General features: G+C 41.9%; 4 protein-coding genes and 2 long non-coding RNA genes across 9 annotated transcripts; 4 read left to right on the forward strand and 2 right to left on the reverse strand.

Moving 5' to 3' along the window:
* Positions 1-2,136: 2,136 nt before the first annotated feature.
* LOC124310913 (NAD(P) transhydrogenase, mitochondrial-like) lies at positions 2,137-6,861 on the reverse strand. Its single transcript, XM_046775067.1, has 12 exons — positions 6,661-6,861; positions 6,053-6,266; positions 5,830-5,984; positions 5,623-5,763; positions 5,245-5,555; positions 4,906-5,166; positions 4,617-4,841; positions 4,150-4,552; positions 3,550-4,079; positions 3,099-3,483; positions 2,717-3,033; positions 2,137-2,643 (listed from the first exon to the last, which is right to left on the reverse strand). The coding sequence occupies exons 2-12, from the start codon at positions 6,253-6,255 to the stop codon at positions 2,374-2,376; spliced, it is 3,201 nt and encodes a 1,066-aa protein (XP_046631023.1). The 5' UTR covers positions 6,256-6,266; positions 6,661-6,861; the 3' UTR covers positions 2,137-2,373.
* Positions 6,862-7,455: 594 nt separating this feature from the next.
* On the forward strand, positions 7,456-10,004 carry LOC124311183 (isocitrate dehydrogenase [NADP], mitochondrial-like). The gene is made up of 8 exons (XM_046775552.1): positions 7,456-7,631; positions 8,107-8,222; positions 8,383-8,496; positions 8,566-8,596; positions 8,650-8,987; positions 9,051-9,154; positions 9,209-9,460; positions 9,528-10,004. The coding sequence occupies exons 1-8, from the start codon at positions 7,532-7,534 to the stop codon at positions 9,811-9,813; spliced, it is 1,341 nt and encodes a 446-aa protein (XP_046631508.1). The 5' UTR covers positions 7,456-7,531; the 3' UTR covers positions 9,814-10,004.
* Positions 10,005-10,670: 666 nt separating this feature from the next.
* LOC124311519 (keratin, type I cytoskeletal 9-like) lies at positions 10,671-11,671 on the reverse strand. The gene is made up of 5 exons (XM_046776047.1): positions 11,531-11,671; positions 11,247-11,448; positions 11,109-11,165; positions 10,915-11,024; positions 10,671-10,852 (listed from the first exon to the last, which is right to left on the reverse strand). The coding sequence occupies exons 1-4, from the start codon at positions 11,543-11,545 to the stop codon at positions 10,963-10,965; spliced, it is 336 nt and encodes a 111-aa protein (XP_046632003.1). The 5' UTR covers positions 11,546-11,671; the 3' UTR covers positions 10,671-10,852; positions 10,915-10,962.
* A 689-nt stretch (positions 11,672-12,360) lies between these two features.
* LOC124311528 (glycine-rich RNA-binding protein blt801-like) lies at positions 12,361-13,295 on the forward strand. Its single transcript, XM_046776057.1, has 5 exons — positions 12,361-12,463; positions 12,540-12,720; positions 12,802-12,858; positions 12,941-13,050; positions 13,113-13,295. The coding sequence occupies exons 1-4, from the start codon at positions 12,449-12,451 to the stop codon at positions 13,000-13,002; spliced, it is 315 nt and encodes a 104-aa protein (XP_046632013.1). The 5' UTR covers positions 12,361-12,448; the 3' UTR covers positions 13,003-13,050; positions 13,113-13,295.
* A 1,103-nt stretch (positions 13,296-14,398) lies between these two features.
* Positions 14,399-15,853, forward strand: LOC124311612. Of its 4 annotated transcripts, none has more exons than XR_006909998.1 (5): positions 14,399-14,551; positions 14,614-14,771; positions 14,832-15,034; positions 15,430-15,698; positions 15,760-15,853. It is a non-coding gene; the product is annotated as an uncharacterized LOC124311612 (long non-coding RNA). The 4 variants fall into 4 exon arrangements; XR_006909997.1 differs by having other exon boundaries at positions 14,400-14,544; positions 14,614-14,766; positions 14,821-15,034; XR_006909996.1 differs by having other exon boundaries at positions 14,402-14,551; positions 14,614-14,766.
* A 2,072-nt stretch (positions 15,854-17,925) lies between these two features.
* LOC124311600 lies at positions 17,926-19,287 on the forward strand. Its single transcript, XR_006909967.1, has 4 exons — positions 17,926-18,062; positions 18,125-18,689; positions 18,760-19,090; positions 19,152-19,287. It is a non-coding gene; the product is annotated as an uncharacterized LOC124311600 (long non-coding RNA).
* Positions 19,288-19,467: the final 180 nt, after the last annotated feature.

The raw sequence follows: 19,467 nt of genomic DNA on the forward strand, positions 1-19,467 counted from the left end.
CCTTGGCCATCGTCCGTTTTTTCTCTGTCCGATTCCGCCCTGATGGGCTGGTAGGACTAGGGGAAGAGCAGCTCATGTGCGTGTCGTTAGCTACAAAACCACCGGCGTATTATCGCTCTGTTGAAACTTGGAAGGGGGGAAACAGACATAACATGTATGTGTATGTGTATATACTACTTGTGTGTATATACAGTAACATTACTTCACGTGTCGTTGAATTGCTGCGACTCACCATTTCTGGGAAGGGCCAACACCGTGGAATATTTGCCAAATCATCCACCCGTTTTATCGATTCGCCTCGGGTAGTTGGTGAATTATTGGCTTAGTTTTCGGGAAGAACCGAGTTGAGATCTTTTGAAGTTCAGAGGGCAGAAAAGTTAAGCGAATGGGAATTTTTTTATATTTTTAAATAGAAATAAAACGGGGGAAAGGGGAGATGGGGGGGAGGCTTAATCGAACGATATCCGATCATTGCAAAGAATCGTTTTTCATGCGCACCGTTATAACCGAGTGAGTCTCTTCCGGCCTCCGGGCCGTCCCGACAAAAAAATAAAAATTGTTTCTTTTCATTTCACGTCTCTCGTCCTTTCAGGAAAAGATATTCTTTTTTCGGCTCTATGTGGAGCAGCACAGCCTCTGGCATTATAACAAATGACGATGGACATGTTTACCGACACTTTTCCTCTTTTCCCGGTATCGTCTACGTAGTAGTACTCGTTAAACTCCGCCCATCGCATCCGAATTCAATGTGTGTACCTCTTGACTCGCCATTCTCAGTGTACAGCCTTGCCGATTTACGGCCCATCCCACAGTCGTTGTCGTTTCGCTTTTCGTCGTCTTCGTGTTTGTTTATCGACCGTCGGTGATTCCCAACTTCCGGCCGGTCACGATCTCATACGGCGGACGTCGCAAGCTGAGACACGCAGCCAAGAAAAGAGTGCGGAAAATGTTTTTCACGCTCGACTGCTCCTCTGAAATCTCAAACGCGTCAAACTGTAAACACTCCGCCCATGGATTTTGCAGATTGTTTTTAAAATACTTTGGGAAATGGACGTACTTGCGTTTTTAGATGGACGTACATAGACGGGCAGAAAGGTGAAACGCATGGATCGGAATTGTCGATCGATCTTATTGGTCGTAAGTTTCCAAGTCATTCCGTGGTGACCTATAAGTCCATATAGACTTCACTCGGGATGGGGGATACCTACCTACCATCCAGCGGAGAATTAATGTGATTATCGCGTGCAGTTCACTCCCGACGCCGTGTATTTCCCCGAGAAAGAATGAGAATAGCAATAGGTAGTCAATAGTATAACGGTTATAATTCTCTTTTCATGTTCACCATCAGCTGTAGGTCTGCACGCATAAACCAATGGGATATTGCATTCCGATGTACAGCGTATTAGGTCGAAAAAGAAGAACAGCGCAAGGAGGCCGCGTATTGGATTGATTCAATCCTCACAAGTCCTTCAATTAAAAATCTAATCAAGGAAGCAGAAGAAAAACAAACAATATTGATGGAAGAGTTATTGTAGTATTTTTTGAAAGTACATTAGTTACGCAGTAATCCGTGTGGATTAACCAAGTATTTTTGCAGTTTGTAAATCTTGATCCTCGTGATTTATTCGTCTGAATAGTCGACAAGAATGATTTCTTTCGTTTTCAATCTTGACAGTCGCCAGACGAATTTAATTGTTATGCAAATGACCGAGCACTTCGCAGAATTGAAGCGCAGGTGTGTGCAAGGGGCAAGTAGTTAAAGTCACGTAATTTACCACAGGCCGTTCATTTTTTTTCCCCCCGCCCCGTTGAATAGAATCAAAGAAAATTCGTTGCTAACGCTAGTTTCGGTTATCGGAATAAATATTTGGGATAATGTAATATCTTAGAAACCCGACCGTCTCGTTATTTTCTCGTCTCGTATCTATCTTGACTGAGACAAGTGTCATTTGCTGATACAAGGAGGCAGTAAAGACTCGAGGAACTGGTTACGTGCCCTCGCCCATTAATCCTTCCTATTTTTCCTGGCCATTAGCGCCGTGCGTGCAAAAAGAGATACAAGTTTCTTAACCTTTACACAGCAAAGCCACACACTAACGCAGAGCTAGGGGAGTAAAAAAAAGAAAGAAGACATTGTTGCGTTACCCCGCCAGCCATCGTTAGCGAGTGACAGGCACGTTGGTCAACGTGTTTTTGTATTTTCGGTACTAGTGTCTCCTTTTATCAAGACACCACCATTACTGTAATTTTTTTGCACTTGATTTGTTTTTTCTAACACAAGGAACACACAGTCGCTCCTTATCTGCTCAAACGAAGTTGATCAACTACACGAGAGAAGGGAACGAATATGTGGGATGCACAGTAAGTTAGGATCTATTGCGATTCGTAATGATCTTTGATCTTGCTGAGCAGAGCGTCGCAAGTCTTCTTGGCATCACCCAACAACATGGAAGCATTGGGTTTGTAAAAAATAGGATTGTCTACGGCGGCGTAACCGACACCCATCGAACGCTTCATGACGACGACCTGCTGGGACAGCCACACTTTCAAGACGGGCATGCCTGCGATGATGGAATTGGGATCTTCTTCAGCGGCACTGTTGACAGTGTCGTTGGCTCCAATGACGAGTACCAAGTCGGTTTCCTATTTCCGGAAGAAAAGACAAAATTAAATTTAAAATCCTGATTTAAAAAAAAAAAAAAAAATGAATTGTTACCTTGAAGTCATCGTTGATTTCCTCCATCTCCAACACGACATCATAGGGGACTCCGGCTTCGGCTAGGAGAACGTTCAATTGACCAGGCATACGTCCGGCGACTGGGTGAATTCCGAATCTGACATTCTTTCCCTTGCTCTTCAAAAGGGCAACCATTTCGGCGACGGGGTATTGAGCCTTGGCGACGCAAAGACCGTAACCTGGAGTGATGATGATGTTCTTGGCATTGGTGATCATCTCGACGGTGCCATCAACGTTGACTTCAGTGTGAGTGCCAGTGATTTCCATTGGCTTACCTCCGGCAGTGGAAGACGTGCCTGAGAAAGAGAACGACGTTTTTTTTACAATTGATTTTGACGTTTTCATACTGGTTAGAACTGACCGTAACCGCCGAGAATAACGTTGGGCAAGGAGCGGTTCATGGCTTTGCACATGATGTAGGACAGGATTGCACCGGAAGAGCCGATAAGGGCACCGACGATGGTCATCAAGTTGTTGTTCAACATGAAACCTTCGGCGCACAGAGCCCAGCCAGAGTAGCTGTTGAGGACGGTGATGACAACAGGCATGTCAGCTCCTCCGATAGCGGCGGTCAAAGTGACACCCATGATGGTCGACAGGGCTGTGGTGGTTCCCAACATTGACATACCGGCCACGAAAGAGGGGTCGTAAAAGTAGTAGCCCATGGCAGCGACATTGCCGAGCATAAGTCCACTGTTCAAAGCGTGACGACCAGGAAGCAGAAGGGGAGACGAGTTGAGCATACCCTGTGAAAAAAATAATATTAAGTCAGTTGACGTTCGATTTACTAATCAAAATCTTTCTTTTCCCACCTGCAGTTTTCCGTAAGCGATGAGCGATCCGCTGAAGGTGACTCCACCAATGAATGTACCCAAGAATAGAGCTGACTTGATGACATTGGCGGCAGGATCGGTGGCAAAGTGCGGGAAATCGACGATGTAAGTACTCAAGCAAGTGAGGACGGCAGCGGCACCGACCAACGAGTGGAAAGCGGCAACCAATTGCGGAAGGTCAGTGATTTCAATTTTCTTGGCGATAGTCGTACCGAGAACACCACCGACACCCATGCAGGCAGCCATTTGGGTGAGGGTGTCCATGTTGGGGCTCATCAATCCCAAAGTGGCAGCGATACCACCGGAGACACCAATCTGGCCTAGAATGTTTCCAATGCGCGATGTCTTTTGCGAGCTGAGGCCGGCCAATGCACCAACGCAGCAAAGGGAGGATGCAAGGTATGCCATCTGATGTACTTCAGGGTATCCCATGTGTACTCCCCAGCCGTAGCTGCCGAGGAAGACGGAGGCTGGAATTCCGTACAAATAGTAAAACTCGGGAGGGTCAGCTGTAAAACAAAAGAATGGCATGAGTTGGGTTGTTTTTTATATTCGATTGGTCATTTTTTATTCTCTTACTGGGTCTCCTGAACATGTCAAGCATCCGCTTGGTGACCAAGAAGCCACCAAAAATGTTGATTGACGAAATGAAAGCAGCGCTGGCAGCCAAAGTCTGGGCAGTATTGGATGGGAAATAACCGCCACCCATTTGGAGGAGACCACCCACCGCGGTAATACCAGAAATAGCATTGGTGACGGACATGAGTGGCGAGTGGAGGGCCGGGGTAACTCCCCACACAGTGTGGTATCCGACAATGCAGCCCAAGCCAAGTGTCGTCGTCATAGTGGTAAATGCGGGATTGGGAGCGTTGATGCCAAGTGTCATCAACGTGCCAAGTCCTCCCGTGTACGCCAAAGCGTCTTTAAGGGTCAGGTTGAAGTAGTCTGGTGGTGGAGGGGCTACTTTTTCCGCAACTTTAACCTGTTAGATAATTACTTAGGTTATGGCAACTGTTGATGATTCAGAGTTTATATAAACCACGTACCGCCGCTTGAGGTTGGGCGGAAACGGCCACAGGGGGTGCGGGCCACAGGAGTTGACCGTCCTTCAAGACGATAGATCCGCGAACAACTTCATCCTCCAAGTTGATGTTGTAGTGATCTTTCTCACCGATGGAGAGGAAGAATTTGGAAATGTTGTTGGCGTAGAGAGTGGACGCTTGGGTTGGCAAACGGCTAGGGAAATCAGTCAAGCCAATGTGGACTACGTCCTGAAGGAGAGTCCATTCGGTCAGTTGATAAGAAATCATATTGCTTAGTAGTTGCTATCCTCACGTTGTAAGTGTAAATTTCTCCTGGTTTGGTGGTCTCGATGTTGCCACCGGCTTCAGCTGCCAAGTCGACAACGACTGAGCCGGGTTTCATCGAATCGATCATGGCCTTGGTGATCAGGGTTGGTGCTTTTTGACCAGGAATCAAAGCGGTGGTGATGATAACGTCGACTTCCTTGGCCTGTTTGGCGAACAGAGCCATTTCAGCCTCAATGAATTCCTTGGACATGACTTTGGCATATCCACCAGCTCCGTCTCCGGATTCCTGTTTTTTTATTTATTTATTTTTTTCAAACGTTGAAATTAGCTCAGTAAACCGGCAACGAAACCCAAGAACTCGAACCTTAATGTTAACTTCAAGAAATTCGGCACCCATGGACTCGACTTGTTCTTTCACGGCTGCTCGGGTGTCAAATGCACGTACAATGGCTCCCATGTTTTTGGCTTGGCCAATGGCAGCCAAACCGGCAACACCACCACCGATGACTAGAATTTTAGCAGGTGGCACTTTACCGGCGGCCGTGATTTGGCCGGTAAAGAAACGACCGAAATGGTTTGCGGCTTCGACTACTGCCCTATAACCAGCAATATTTGCCATTGAACTGAGAGCGTCGAAAACCTGTGCTCGTGAGATACGAGGGACAGAATCCATGGCTAGTGAAGAAATTTAATTGTGTTTAGAACAGTAAAGTAACTTAATAAATAGATATTTCTTTTTTACCAAAAGCCGTCAGCTTCCTTTCAGCCATTTTGCTAACCAGGGGTTTGTTAAGGGCAGGATAAAGGAATGATATGATGTTGCCATGTTCCTTCAGTAAACCAATTTCAGATTCCACTGGCTGTCTCACTTTCAAAACAATGTCTGAACAACAAAAATGTTTCTTAAGTCTAAATTTCTCTACAATACAGCAGTTAAGACGTATATTACCAGATTTAAAGGCAGTGTTCTTGTCAGTGAGTTTTCCTCCTGCAGCTGCGTAGTCATCATTGCGGAAACGAGCTTCAATACCAGCCCCTGATTCAATGTTGACAGTGAAGCCCTTCTTGACTAGTGCCGCAGTCACAGTGGGAGTCAGAGCAACTCTAGAATTGCATACCATGCAATTTTCTTACTTCTCGAATTCTTTCATTTCATCTGCTATTATTTATACCTTCGTTCATTAGTCCAAATTTCTTTGGGTACACCGATGGATAGATTTTTGTAAGGAATGCCTTTAATCGGTTCAGCAGGCTTAGCATCCTTAGCGTCCTTGCGGAGTGGTCTTGCATAAGTGCGGAGCCCACGAATCGAGCAGAGCAGGGGCGATTGGACCTGCCCCTGGATGTTTAAGGAAACACGTAATACGCTGGCCATATCAGCAAAATCTGTTCCAATCGAACAAACAAATTCAATAGTTCAATTCAAAAGATTAACGAAAAGGTAAACAAAGTACAATCGATAAAGCTGTTAATAATGGCCGCTAGATGGCCACAGAACAGCTAATAATAGAGGCTATTTATAATACGACTACGTTGCGTCTTTTTCTCATGTGATCATTAACAAACGACGATTTGCAAAATACCGATCGAAAAATATGTATTGAAAATTGTATTCCTTTAACCCTATCGTCGTTTAATAAGTGTATGGAATGGTGTACAGACAAAGGGGGGTGGACTACGAAGGTGATTTACAATAATGGACGACAATTGCGTTGTCAAGGGGAAAAAACTAGCGCTTTGTGAAGACGATTTAGTTATTAACTAGAAAATATTAACTTACTCGGCCGCAATTGCGTAAGACAAAAATGGAAGTAACTTGGAGAGAGAGAAAGAGCCGGGAATCTTTGCTCCTGGACCCGGCAGTCTGCAGTAGGATAACAGAGAACAGGCGTATGTAGTTGAACTTGCTCTTTACAGAGTATGGGCGCTAGAGGCGCTAGTTGTTTGGCAAGGCGCCATTTAACAAAAGAGATAAATGACAAAGAACCATATAAAATTACCTAAATCGGAATCAACTACTAAGCAAGAGTATCTACCTTTATGAAGATATTCTCACCTGTATTGCGCTTATCGCACCAAGTAATCGAAAAACCAAAGGTCGATAAGACAAAGATTTGGGGTTAACGGAAACTCGTGTATTTAATTTATACGTTACTCAAAACATAGTTCTGAAGCCGTACAGTGAAGCCTTATTCTTTATTCATTAGGAATTTAAGTGGAATAAACCGCTTTGTACTTTTGTAGATCTTAGCCAACTGCGCAGTTATCTTCACACGTATTCAGATCACGTATCGTCACTTAAGGTCACCTGCCGGTAGTCCTGAACGGCGATTCAAACTTACAGTTGCTTAGAAAATCACTAAATCACCGAACTAAAAACAAATGAGCAATAAAAGTGTGAACTGATTCAGAGTTTACTGTGAATCAAACTATTTTTAAATAAATACTTTTAAAATCAATTTTGAACTAGACCACCAGAGGCTCTGTGGTGCACTTTTTGTACTATACCCCTCCTCTTATCCCATCATAATATCCGCCCTCCTCCCCCGTGGGGCCAAGTTGGCGACGCAGCTGATGTGCAAGTATTTTCGGGACTTGAACACGGTCAACGGTAGAAGGAAGGCATTCGAAAAAATACACCGGCAGTCAAGATGGCAGGAAATTTAACTAAAATCGGTAAAGTGCTTGGACAACTAAGCACTTCGTCTACTAAAGTATGCGCCCCTGCTGTTGCCACTCAAAACCGCAACTGTAAGTAACTTTTGAATTTATTTCTATTTGAAATGTGATCCTTGTTTCCTTTATCCTTCGTCGACTTGGTTGCTAGCTCTTGTTCAAACAAAGCGTATCTTATACATGGAACCGGTAACCAAGTCTAAAGTAGAAATGTAATTTAATTCACAAAACGATTCGCTATGTTATGTATGTGATGTGGTGATATTGTTGTTTTGAATTTTTTATGAAATTCCTTCACGTGTGCATTTTTCAATGAAAAAAGAAAACGGACTTTTTGGCTGGGATTCGGTAAACAGCGTACGGTCCTATAGGGGAGGGGGGAGATAATAATACTCCAACAGATGGAGTCCCGTGACACTCACGTAGCCAAGATTAGCTTTTTGACGTCACTGTCTGCTCTTTCGTTTTTTAAATATCGAGGCGCCATTGCGGCCATTTGTTTGTTATTGTCTGTGTTTGTTATTCACAAATTTTTTGAATCCTGTATAAGATGGAACTGGAAAGAGGATTGAAGTTGCACGCCCAATTGTCGACCTTGATGGTGATGAGATGACTCGCATCATCTGGGAAAAAATCAAGGAAACTCTGATCTTTCCTTACTTAAAGGTAAAGTCTGAAACAATTTAAAACTATTCTTAAATTGGCTGATAGCCAGAGACAGTAGTGGCTTATGGCCAGCCTTCCATGTTTTTAACCTGCTGCCAAAACCTAAAATAGCAAGAAAGGGTGTGTAAATAGCTGACTGTTGCTTTTTAATTGAATACAGATTGAGTGCCTCTACTACGATCTTGGACTTCCCTACCGTGACCAGACTGATGACCAAGTCACCTTCGATGCTGCTTATGCCATCTTGAAACACAATGTTGGCATTAAGTGTGCTGTATGTATTCAGATTTTCTATTCTGTATTTAAATTGAATTCAAACTAAAGATTTTGTGTTCGTCAACAGACCATCACTCCTGATGAACAGCGTGTTGAAGGTACTTCTTTCTCATATTTTGTTTGAGGGACGTACTTATTGATTTAATTATAGAGTTCAAGTTGAAGAAGATGTGGCCCAGCCCGAACGGAACCATCCGCAATATCTTGGGAGGCACCGTTTTCCGTGAGCCCATCCTGTGCAAAACTATCCCTCGTCTGGTGCCCGGCTGGACTCAACCCATTTGCATTGGTCGTCACGCTTTTGGTGACCAGTACAAGGCCACCGATTTCGTCGTTCCTAAAGCTGGCTCAGTCGAACTAGTCTTCAGTCCAAAAGATGGATCTCCTCCTATCCACTACCCCATGTATGAATTCAAAGCTGGCGGTGTTGCTATGGGAATGTACAACACTGATGAATCTATTACTGCTTTCGCCCACTCGAGCTTCCAGGCAAGGAGTGACTCAATTAGTTTGACAATCAGCAACTTTTTATATCTAGCTTTGGTTTTCTAGATGGCCATTAGCAAGAAGTACCCGCTGTACATGTCTACCAAAAACACAATCCTTAAGCGATATGATGGTCGATTCAAGGATATCTTCCAAGAAATCTATGAAAAGTAAGTTACTTTTATTACTGTGTGAGTAACTCGATACTAAAATTTGTTTTGTAGGACATACGAGCCCGAATTCAAGAAACTTGGCATCTGGTACGAACATCGCCTGATCGACGACATGGTTGCCCAAGGAATCAAGAGCTCAGGTGGCTTCGTCTGGGCCTGCAAGAACTACGATGGTGATGTCCAGTCTGATGTTGTTGCTCAGGGTTATGGATCTCTTGGCTTGATGACATCTGTTCTTATCTGCCCGGATGGCAAGACCGTCGAGTCTGAAGCCGCCCACGGAACTGTTACACGCCACTACAGGTAATGCTATACATTTGTCTGAATTTCTGGAGAATGCAGACGTCATTTTCTTGTTGACGATGTGTAGAGAACACCAAAAGGGTAAATCCACGTCTACCAACCCCATTGCTTCCATCTTCGCATGGACTCGTGGTCTAGAACATCGTGCTAAGCTCGACAACAACCCAGAGCTTGCCCGATTTTCTCAGTTGCTCGAGAAGTCTTGCGTCGATGTCGTTGATTCCGGAAAGATGACTAAGGATCTTGCCATTTGCGTATACGGTATGAAAGAAACCAAGGAAGGAATGTATTTGAACACGATGGACTTCCTTAATGCAATTTCTGATGATTTGAGCAAGAAAATGTCAAGCTAAACTTGCCACCTATTTTCCAGCTGCTGGTACGTTTAGTATCTGTGCAACGTCCCTCCACTTATTGTTGTGTAGGCCAAAGCAATACACATCCATATTGTGTACATCGCTGTTATCGATTCATTGGTGAGGAAGCCATGTAAACAGCATTGTTTATAAATTTTTAGAATAATATACTGAACATTGTATAGGTATCAAGCATTTAACTGATATTTTTTCGTGAAAGTAGTGACGTGACTAGAGTTAATTATTGTTTTAACAAATGCTGCCTCGACTTGGAAAACTAAACCAGTAGTTAATTGAAATTATTGGCGAATAGTCGGTTTTTTCTGAGACTGGTTGACGTGGCGAAGAGCACGTACGTACGTCGAAAAATCGATTCTCGTATGACCTTAACCTTCAATTTTACGCGAGCGGTGAAAACTGCACTGCACGGGGAAAACCTGAACTAAGTGTGCGAGCAGTTCGTCACGCCCCAACAGAGACATGTTCACAACATTTCATTTTTGATAAAATGAGAACACCATTTCTGGATTGCATGTTTTGGGTGAGTGTGTAAATAAAAATTGCATACTATTCATGTTAGTGTTGTGATGTCCTTTTAAGGTTCTCGTGTCTCATCTTATCTTTCGCTCATCGTGGGCTACATAACAGAAATTCCTTAAAAGAAACTTTTTTATAGGCCTCAGCTTGTTGAAGGGGCTGTGAAATGGTGTTAATAAAGTCAGGTAAGATCAATATTGCTATTCTTTCGCATGCTTTGCTTCCTTCTGTCAAAAATGTGTTCATTCAACTCTTACGTTCCTTTTTTTTAGATCTAACATTTTTCACCTATGATTAAAATTATTAAAAATTTTCGCGAATTTTAAAAAATCACCGTTGTATTTTAGAAATCTTTAGATGCAGAACACAGTTTGAAATTGTAGAAATGGTAAGTAATTGTATGTTGAAGTATGAATGTATGATCCATCAAAGTCACAAAGTGAGAGTTTTTCTGTGGTGTACTAGCTTATTAATATCTGCCTTTTCTTATTGCCTTTACCTAAATTGATTTTTAATTTCCTTTTAGCTCATGAATCTCATGTTATTACAGAACACATTTACCATCGCAGTAGATTAAAAAATGCAAAATCCAAGACTTCCTGAGTGCAATTAATATCCGCCTCCCATTCCACCGTAGCCACCGCTGCTGCCACCATAACCGGCGCTGCTGCCTGATCATTGCCAACAAAATAATTAGGAATGCTCACAAGATATTCAAAGAGGATTAGATTGTGATATAAGGTTTGTGCATTTACCTCCCTTTCCTTTGCTTTTACCACCTTTGGCTTTTCCGCCTTTTCCTTTGCCCTTTCCTAATTTTAATTATTTTAAAGCAAATAAGGTATTTGAGTTTTGGTTTGTATAAAAGCAAAAACAATAGTGGTTGTTTTTACCTCCGCCGTAGCTGCTTCCGCCACTTCCGTAGCTGCTTCCGCCACTTCCGTAGCTGCTTCCGCTACTTCCGTAGCTGCTACCACCGCCATACCCTCCAGAGCTCATGTGTTTCTTGCCTTTAGACTCGGCCAATTCCAAATCTTCATTGGCAGCTTCCATGGCGTAAGCCACTACCACCAAAACCGCGAAAACCAAGGCAATCTGTTATATATTTTTAAAAGTTAACATTAGGATTAAAAATTTATAACTTTAGTCGAGTTTAGTTATAAAGGTAAAACTTTACTTTGAAAGAAACCATTCTTGCTGTAATAGAGCTGAGTGTTCACTGCTAGTTGATGTCTTAGAGAACAGAGAGATGATTGTGATGTGACGATTCTAATCGAAGTAGTCTCCCTTTTATACACGCCACTTTTCTGTCCCTATAGCGGCCTGGGTAAGGGAAATAAAAAGGGATGGCCATCGTACGCGTTCGCCCAAGGACGAGAGTGAAAGGACGATGTCTAGCGAAAACTAAACCAATCCCACAATCAATCGTCTCGTAAAGTGCTTAAACGATTTTTGTAAATATGGCACCTGCTATGCTGCCATATTTATAAATGGGTAAAACAACTTTCCAAAATGACTTTCGTATTTTTTTAGATGAGCAGAGAACACGCAAATATAACCCTCAAGTGAAAACGTGATGTTCAGGTATTTCACATGACGTCCCTGAATTTCGCGTGTGTAGGAGAAAACGAAAACATTCTCGCTTTCTGTTGAAGGAATCAACGTGACGAAATTATTTTTATGTTTACCTTTCTTAAAAACGTTAGACACGCTCAGATTCCCGTTAATTCACATGGCTTTTATACAATAACAAAAACTAAGTGCAATGAACGGCCTGTTTTCCTTATGTGCAACCCATGCCTGTTGTTGTACAATCTACTAAATACCAGTCTAACTTTTAGAAATTTATACGTTATAAGCTAAAGCAGTACAAGTAGTTAAAACGGAGTGAAATCCCATACTTTTGTGCAATAGGCGAACGCTTCCGATGGCCATACTTTTTTATTTCCCTTATCCAGGCCGCTTTAGGGACACTGGGACAAAAGAGTGGCGTGTATAAAAGGGACTACTTCGATTAGAATCGTCACATCACAATCACCTCTCTGTTCTCTAAGACATCAACTAGCAGTGAACACTCAAACCTATTACAGCAAGAATGGTTTCTTTCAAAGTAAAGTTTTACATTTAAAATTAAAATTTAATATAAATTTCAAATCCTATTGTTAACTTTTGAAAATCTTAAACAGATTGCCTTGGTTTTCGCGGTTTTGGTGGCAGTGGCTTACGCCATGGAAGCTGCCAATGGAGATTTGGAATTGGCCGAGTCTAAGGGCAAGAAACACATGAGCTCTGGAGGTTATGGCGGTGGAAGCAGCTACGGAAGTGGCGGAAGCAGCTACGGAAGTGGCGGAAGCAGCTACGGCGGAGGTAAAAACAACCACTATTGTTTTTGCTTTTATACAAACCAAAACTCAAATACCTTATTTGCTTTAAAATAATTAAAATTAGGAAAGGGCAAAGGAAAAGGCGGAAAAGCCAAAGGTGGTAAAGGCAAAGGAAAGGGAGGTAAATGCACAAACCTTATCACAATCTAATCCTCTTTGAATATGTTGTGAGCATTCCTAATTATTTTGTTGGCAATGATCAGGCAGCAGCGGCGGTTATGGTGGCAGCAGCGGTGGCTACGGTGGAATGGGAGGCGGATATTAATTGCACTCAGGAAGTCTTGGATTTTGCATTTTTTAATCCACTGCGATGGTAAATGTGTTCTATAATAACATGGGATTTATGAACCAAAAGGAATTTAAAAACCAATTTAGGTAAAGGCGATAAGAAAAGGCAGATATTAATAAGCTACTACACCACAGAAAAACTCTCACTTTGTGACTTTGATGGATCATACACTCATACTTCAACATTTAATTAATTACCATTTCTATCATTTCTAACTGTTCTGCAACTCAAGATTTCTGAAACTGAAATACAACGGTGATTTTTTTTTATTCGTGACAATTTCTAATAATTTTAATCATAGGTGGTAAATGTTAAGATCTAAAAGAAAAGAAATATAAAGTTGAGTGAACAAGTAGTTTTTTAAAAACGAAAGCCAATGCATTCAATAAGAAAGAAAGTTTACCAAGAGCATCCAACAAGTTTGGAAGGAAGGAAGTGAAGCATGCGAAAAATAGCAATATTGAACTAACCTGACTTTGTAATCACCATTTCACAGCCCCTTCGAAAAGCTGAGACCAATAAATAAATGACCAATTCGATAAAAAAACGGAAGATAGTGTAGCTATTCCTTTAAAGGATTATTGATTACTGTTATATAGCCTACGATGAGCAGGTGAGACACGAGAACCTGAAAAGGACATCACAGTATTAACATGCGTAACACGCAATTTTTATTTACACAGACTTAACGAAAACGTATTCAATCCAGAAAAGATGTTCTCATTTGATCAATGATGGAATGTTGTGAACATGTCTCTGTTATTGGGGCGTGACGAACTGTTCGAAAACGAAGTTCAGGTTTTCCCTTGCACAACGCTTAACAAAAACGAAGTGCAATTAACGGCCGGTTTTCCTTATGTGCAACCCATGCCTGTTCATGAAAATATTTTCTAGAGATACTTTTTAAATGTCAACGTTGAGCAAGAGGGTTGCCGAAATTAATACGAGTGTGTTAACGTTAGCTTTCACCGACACGCTTCGTATCATTTATAGGTTTATAGCAGACTAGCTATAGATACTGAAGGTCTTCTCAGGAGTCAAAAACCAATCTTATTTCCAATTATTAATCCAATATTGTGTAAACCACAAAGAAATCCCCTAACTATCAAAGAAATTAAAGGGGAAAACCAAAATGTTGTTCATGTAGGACTGCACGAAATAAGTATCTGCAAAATTTTTATCGTTTGCTAACTATTTATAAATTTGAACTTTCTTTTTTTCGCGTGTTGTCGTAGGGCCGTTTCTATATTTCCTAATAACATTAGAACATAGAACTCCATTGCGCGACAGTAGAACTCTGAGAACTCCAACGATAGGTTTTACGTCCATCAACGAATCTTTTGGCTGTCGGTAGGTGGCTAAAATAAATTGTGCGTCCCCCATCCACCAGATGACGGGAGTGTGTTTGTGAGGACGAAATATTTGCCATTTGTTTGTTGTTTCCGAGACGCTGACTGAAAGTGTGTTCCAAAATCATTACGGAATTGAGGTGTCGATCTACATTTTCAGCCATGAAATGTATTTGGTAATGCTAGTTTGGATTTCTTCAATTTAATTAATCTTAGACGTTTCTGTCTGAATTTACAGGCAATCTGGCATATAATATCACTTGGCCAAATATGTGACGTGGGTCGAAACTGATGTCCATTTTGCCGAAATGTCGGCCATTGTTAGCTGTACCTATATACGGCATGGTATACGGCTGTTCGTCTCATCTCGTGCAGAAACACTTTAGAGCTGGTAAAGTAATTTTGTTGGTCAATTTCCCTGCAATAATGTAATAGGTTTTATTAGATTATGTTTAGGTTTGAGATGGATATCCCTTTGCTCAACTATTGCATAAATTAAGAACACGACAAAGTCTGAGCTTCATGGCTGCCGAATCATTAACACAGTTTTGTTGCAGCCAGCTGGTGAAAGATGTGATCGAGTCAAGTTGAGCTGTAGCTGCTGCATGCAGTTTATCAAGCTGGGTTAAAGTGTCACTGCAGGAAGACTTCTTGAATTGGTAATTTGATTGATATTGGTTGGTTGTAAATTGGGAAGTCTTGTGGTTTTTTGTTTGTTATTGTAATTTTGCATTCAATTACAAGTTCAACTCTAATGTGATGTAGAAAATTAGGGGTAATATTTCTTCCTTCCAAATAATTGTTTCCGTTCTAAGATAGCCACATTGTTGGTAAGCTTCTACTGAGTTTTTTTTTTTCAATTTTCTTCCAATCAAACTAGAACAAAAATTCCCACTTAGTATTAAAAAGTTTTTGTAACATATTGGAAGTAGATGTACAGAATTCTTTACTGGTTTCAATTAATTGATTAATTTATTTAAGTAAATTTTATTATTGGCACCTTTTTTTACATTTCAAAATGTTATTGGCTTATTAATGTTCTTTTTGTTTGTAGGAGTTCATGGTCGGTTTGATGTTTATGGTGTTGCTGTTTGGTGTACAGTGGTTTTGCAGCCCCTTTCCAATTGAGAGATGCCCTGAAATTGAGCTTGTGAAGACTTGTAGTTCAACATCACACTTAAATGTCTCTTTTGTCTATGCATGGTATCCATGCAGTATATGCAGTGTTGAACAGTTGGGTAAAATAGTCAATGATGTTTGATGTCGGTCTTATTTTATCGGTTGCACTTTGTCGATATGTTGTCTCTTGGTACCGGCGTTGAGGTAATGCTTGATGTTTCGTTCAATTATTGACTTTTAATTAAAATTTCTATTCGTTTTTCAGTTTAATCGTTTGCTGCCGTTCCATAGACTTGATCCATTGGTAAAACTGAGGAGAGGTTGCTGAAATTCAAGACTCGTCAATAAATTATGTAGATGTAGACAAATTACAAGTGCATATCTGGGCTCCATTCTTCAGTGACCCCGTTTCCCTAACTAACAACTAACCAACGCCGGCCGGTGGTCACTCTCTCGCTGCGACAACCAGGAGGAAGGGAGATGACTGGTCGAACGGGGACTTGCAAGGCGCATGATTCGATGAAATCTGTTGGAGGGTCATGAGTCTAAGCCGGAAGCCTACTAAGATGCATTGCTCTCTTAAAAATTGTTCCTCGGCTCTCTTCGCTCTTTTTCCGGTTTCTCTTAACCATGGGCTGGTAATCTCCCTGGTCCAGCCAATCAAGGCAGTCTCCCCCTGCTTTATTTGGCTGCGTCTTGATCCGGACGGTCTGTTTAGTAAATATAATTCAATATGTAAATGTAAACCTTTATATTCGTTTTAATTAAATGTCAATTTATAAACAAACATACATAATGAATTAAACGGAATTAAAAAAGTTTATTAAACAGACCGTCCGGATCAAGACGCAGCCAATCACAAATTTTATTATAAAAAATCAAAAAAAAAAAAAATTAATCATTAAGTTATGTTACAGCATTCCCCGTATATTATGGTTCGTCCAGGTTTGTATGGCTTTGTTTAATCTTTAGTTGAACGCTAAATATATTAGGCCAGCTAAGAGAATTTGGCTAGATATTTACAAGATTAGTGAATGTGATTTTTTAAAAGAAATTGTGCCTGTTGCACATCGATATTAATGGCCTTGATTCTTAAAGGTGGCTTGGATAAACTTTCAACGATTAAACTCCATATAATAAATAGGTAATATAACATTAAGCTAATGATCTTGCATTCTTGACTAAATATTTTCAGGCAACTTTTAAAGTTTTCGTGGGCACTAATTTGCAGAGTGCTCGTGACCAACAGATAAAATGGCCCAATCCATATTGCCAATTTGCAAGCTGTCTTCGTGTCTTCCAAAACAATCCAAAACCAAGGAATTTCTATTTGCAAGGTAGTATTATTTCAACCATGTTTCTATTTATTACTGTGGTAATAATTCAAGATGATGTAGTCTAATTAGGTAGAAAACCTTTCTGAAAAGTTTAGGAGCCATGTTAATTTCAATTGGTATAATAAAGTGAGTTTTAAGCCATAATCATTTGGTATTAATTTTTATATTGGTTGTTGTAGACCCATTCCAATCCCCAGCAACGTAAACCTGCAGAAGGAAAGGCACGTAAAATTTGTCATGCAGTGGCGTAGGGGTTGGGTGAGAACGGGATGTGTTACATAACCATTTGGTATTCATTTTGATAGATATTGGTTGTTGTAGACCCATCCCAAGCAACGACAACCTGCACGTGCCTGTGCCTGTAGAAAGGCACGTAAAACTTGTCATGTAGAGGTTGGGTGAGAACGGGATAAGTTACATAACCATTTGGTATTCATTTTGATATTAGTTGTTGTAGACCCATCCCCAGCAACGTCAACCTGCAAAAGGAAAGGGCAGTCCGCCTGTCCTTCACATTCGAAGGTCACGGAGATCATTACGAAAAACTTCTCATCCAGATGGTGTAGAGGTTGGGTGAGAACGGGACGTGCTTCATCATTTTCAAGCAGGTACAATAGCCGCAAGGCTTAAGAGGTGAGGGTGATAAAAAAAATCGTATAAAAAGGAGAGAGAAAAAGCGAAGGTAAATCAGTCGAGTGAACATCTCCGACACGGCAACAACTGCAGCGCACTATCTGTCACCAACTGCATTCCTCGTCGTATTACCAGTTCGTAATAATGGGTAAATATTCTGTTTTCTAAGTTGAGATTGGTATCAATTCTTCTTTTTTCTTTAAGTATGCCTGTTATTATTTAATTTTTATGTTTACATTTATTAATTGTTTAGTAAACTATGGCGTCGAGCTGCTGCTGTTGAGTGTTGTATCGTTGATGGCTGGGTCGACCACTGGTGTACCGATGTTCCCTGGGTATGGCGGATACCAAACCGCAACGCCGCCACCTTACTACCCAAAAGCAACTTACGCAACGACCAGTTACTGCACCGAGGTCTACAAGTACTACGCTACTAAGTCACCAGAGTTGTGTACCACAACGATTAACAATTAAACTTACGCTGCCCCGATCCACTACACTGGCCGTGAAGTATTACTCTGCCCCGAGTTTCTACACAACCAATGCGACGGAGCATCACTACGCATGCTGCCCCATCCTACTACACCCAGGCTCCCTGGTATTACTCCGTTCTCAGCTACTTACTGCACCTTTTTTTCCAAAATACTACTCTGTTCCCAGCTGCTAAACCGAGGCTCCCGCTGATTACTCCACCCAAACGGTCGAGTACTACACCGAAGCGGAAAAGTACTACTCTGCCCTGATCTACACAGCCACAACTGAGGCGGTTAAGTATTACGCTGTCCCGGCTTACTACACAGAAGCTGCTCTTTCGTACTACGTTGAACAGAAGAACTACACTGATGCTCCAGTTCACAACATCACGACCTACGCTACACCACAGCCCCCAAGTACTACACTGAAGAAGCCCCCTATTACACAACAACGTGTGCTGCCTAGTTTACTACACCAAGGCTCCCAAGCACTACATCACTAAGGCACCGGAATTCTACACGTCTGTATGTGTGCTGCCCCTGCCTACTACACCGACGCCCCGCATTACTGCAACACTGAAACGCTCAAGTAGCCTACTGCACTACAACCTACGCTGCCCCGAGCTACTACACTTACGTCCCGAAGTATTACTGTGCGTAAAAGGAGTCGTCTAAAAAAAAAAGAAGTCGTGCCCGAACTGCAGTCTGTCATCAACTGCATTCCTCATCGTGTAACCGATTCGCAATTATGGGTAAATATTCTTATTTTTACATTGAGTTTTGTATTAATTCTATTAAAGTTAAAATTTATTTACTGTTTAGTCAATGATTATGGCGTCGTGTTCCTGTTGGGTGTTGTATCGTTGATGGCTGGGTCGACCGCTGGTGTACTGATGTCTCCTCGGTATGGCGGAAACCAAACCGCAACGCCGCCGCCTTCCTACACAACTTACGCAACGACCAGTGCCTGCACCGAGGTCTTCAAGTACTACACCATTAAAGCACCGGAGTTTTATACCACAACTTACGCTGCCCCGAGCCACTACGCTGACGCCCTGAAGTATTACTCTGTCCTTGGTTACTACACCATCTAGGCGACGGAGTACTACATGTCTACGTATGCTGCCCCATCCTACTACGCCGAGGCTTCTAAGTATTACTCTCTTCTCAGCTACTTATTGCACCGATTTTCCTTAATACTACTCTGTTCCCAGCTGCTACACCGAGGCTCACGCTGATTACTCCACCCAAACGGTCGAATACTACACCGAAGTGGCAAAGTACTTCTCTGCCCTGATCTACACAACCACAGCTGAGGCGGCCAAGTATTACGCAGTCCCGAGTTGCTACCCAAAAGCTGCTCTTTCGTGAGCTACGTTGAACAGAAATACTACACTGATGCTCCAATCTACTACACCACGACCTACGCTACAACCCCGAACCCGTCAAGTACTACACCGAAGAAGCCGCCTATTACACAACTACGTACGCTGCCTAGTTTACTGCATCGAGGAATTTAAGTATTACCCT

The sequence above is a fragment of the Daphnia pulicaria genome, chromosome 8 (assembly GCF_021234035.1).
Source record: "Daphnia pulicaria isolate SC F1-1A chromosome 8, SC_F0-13Bv2, whole genome shotgun sequence".
Taxonomy (NCBI): domain Eukaryota; kingdom Metazoa; phylum Arthropoda; class Branchiopoda; order Diplostraca; family Daphniidae; genus Daphnia; species Daphnia pulicaria.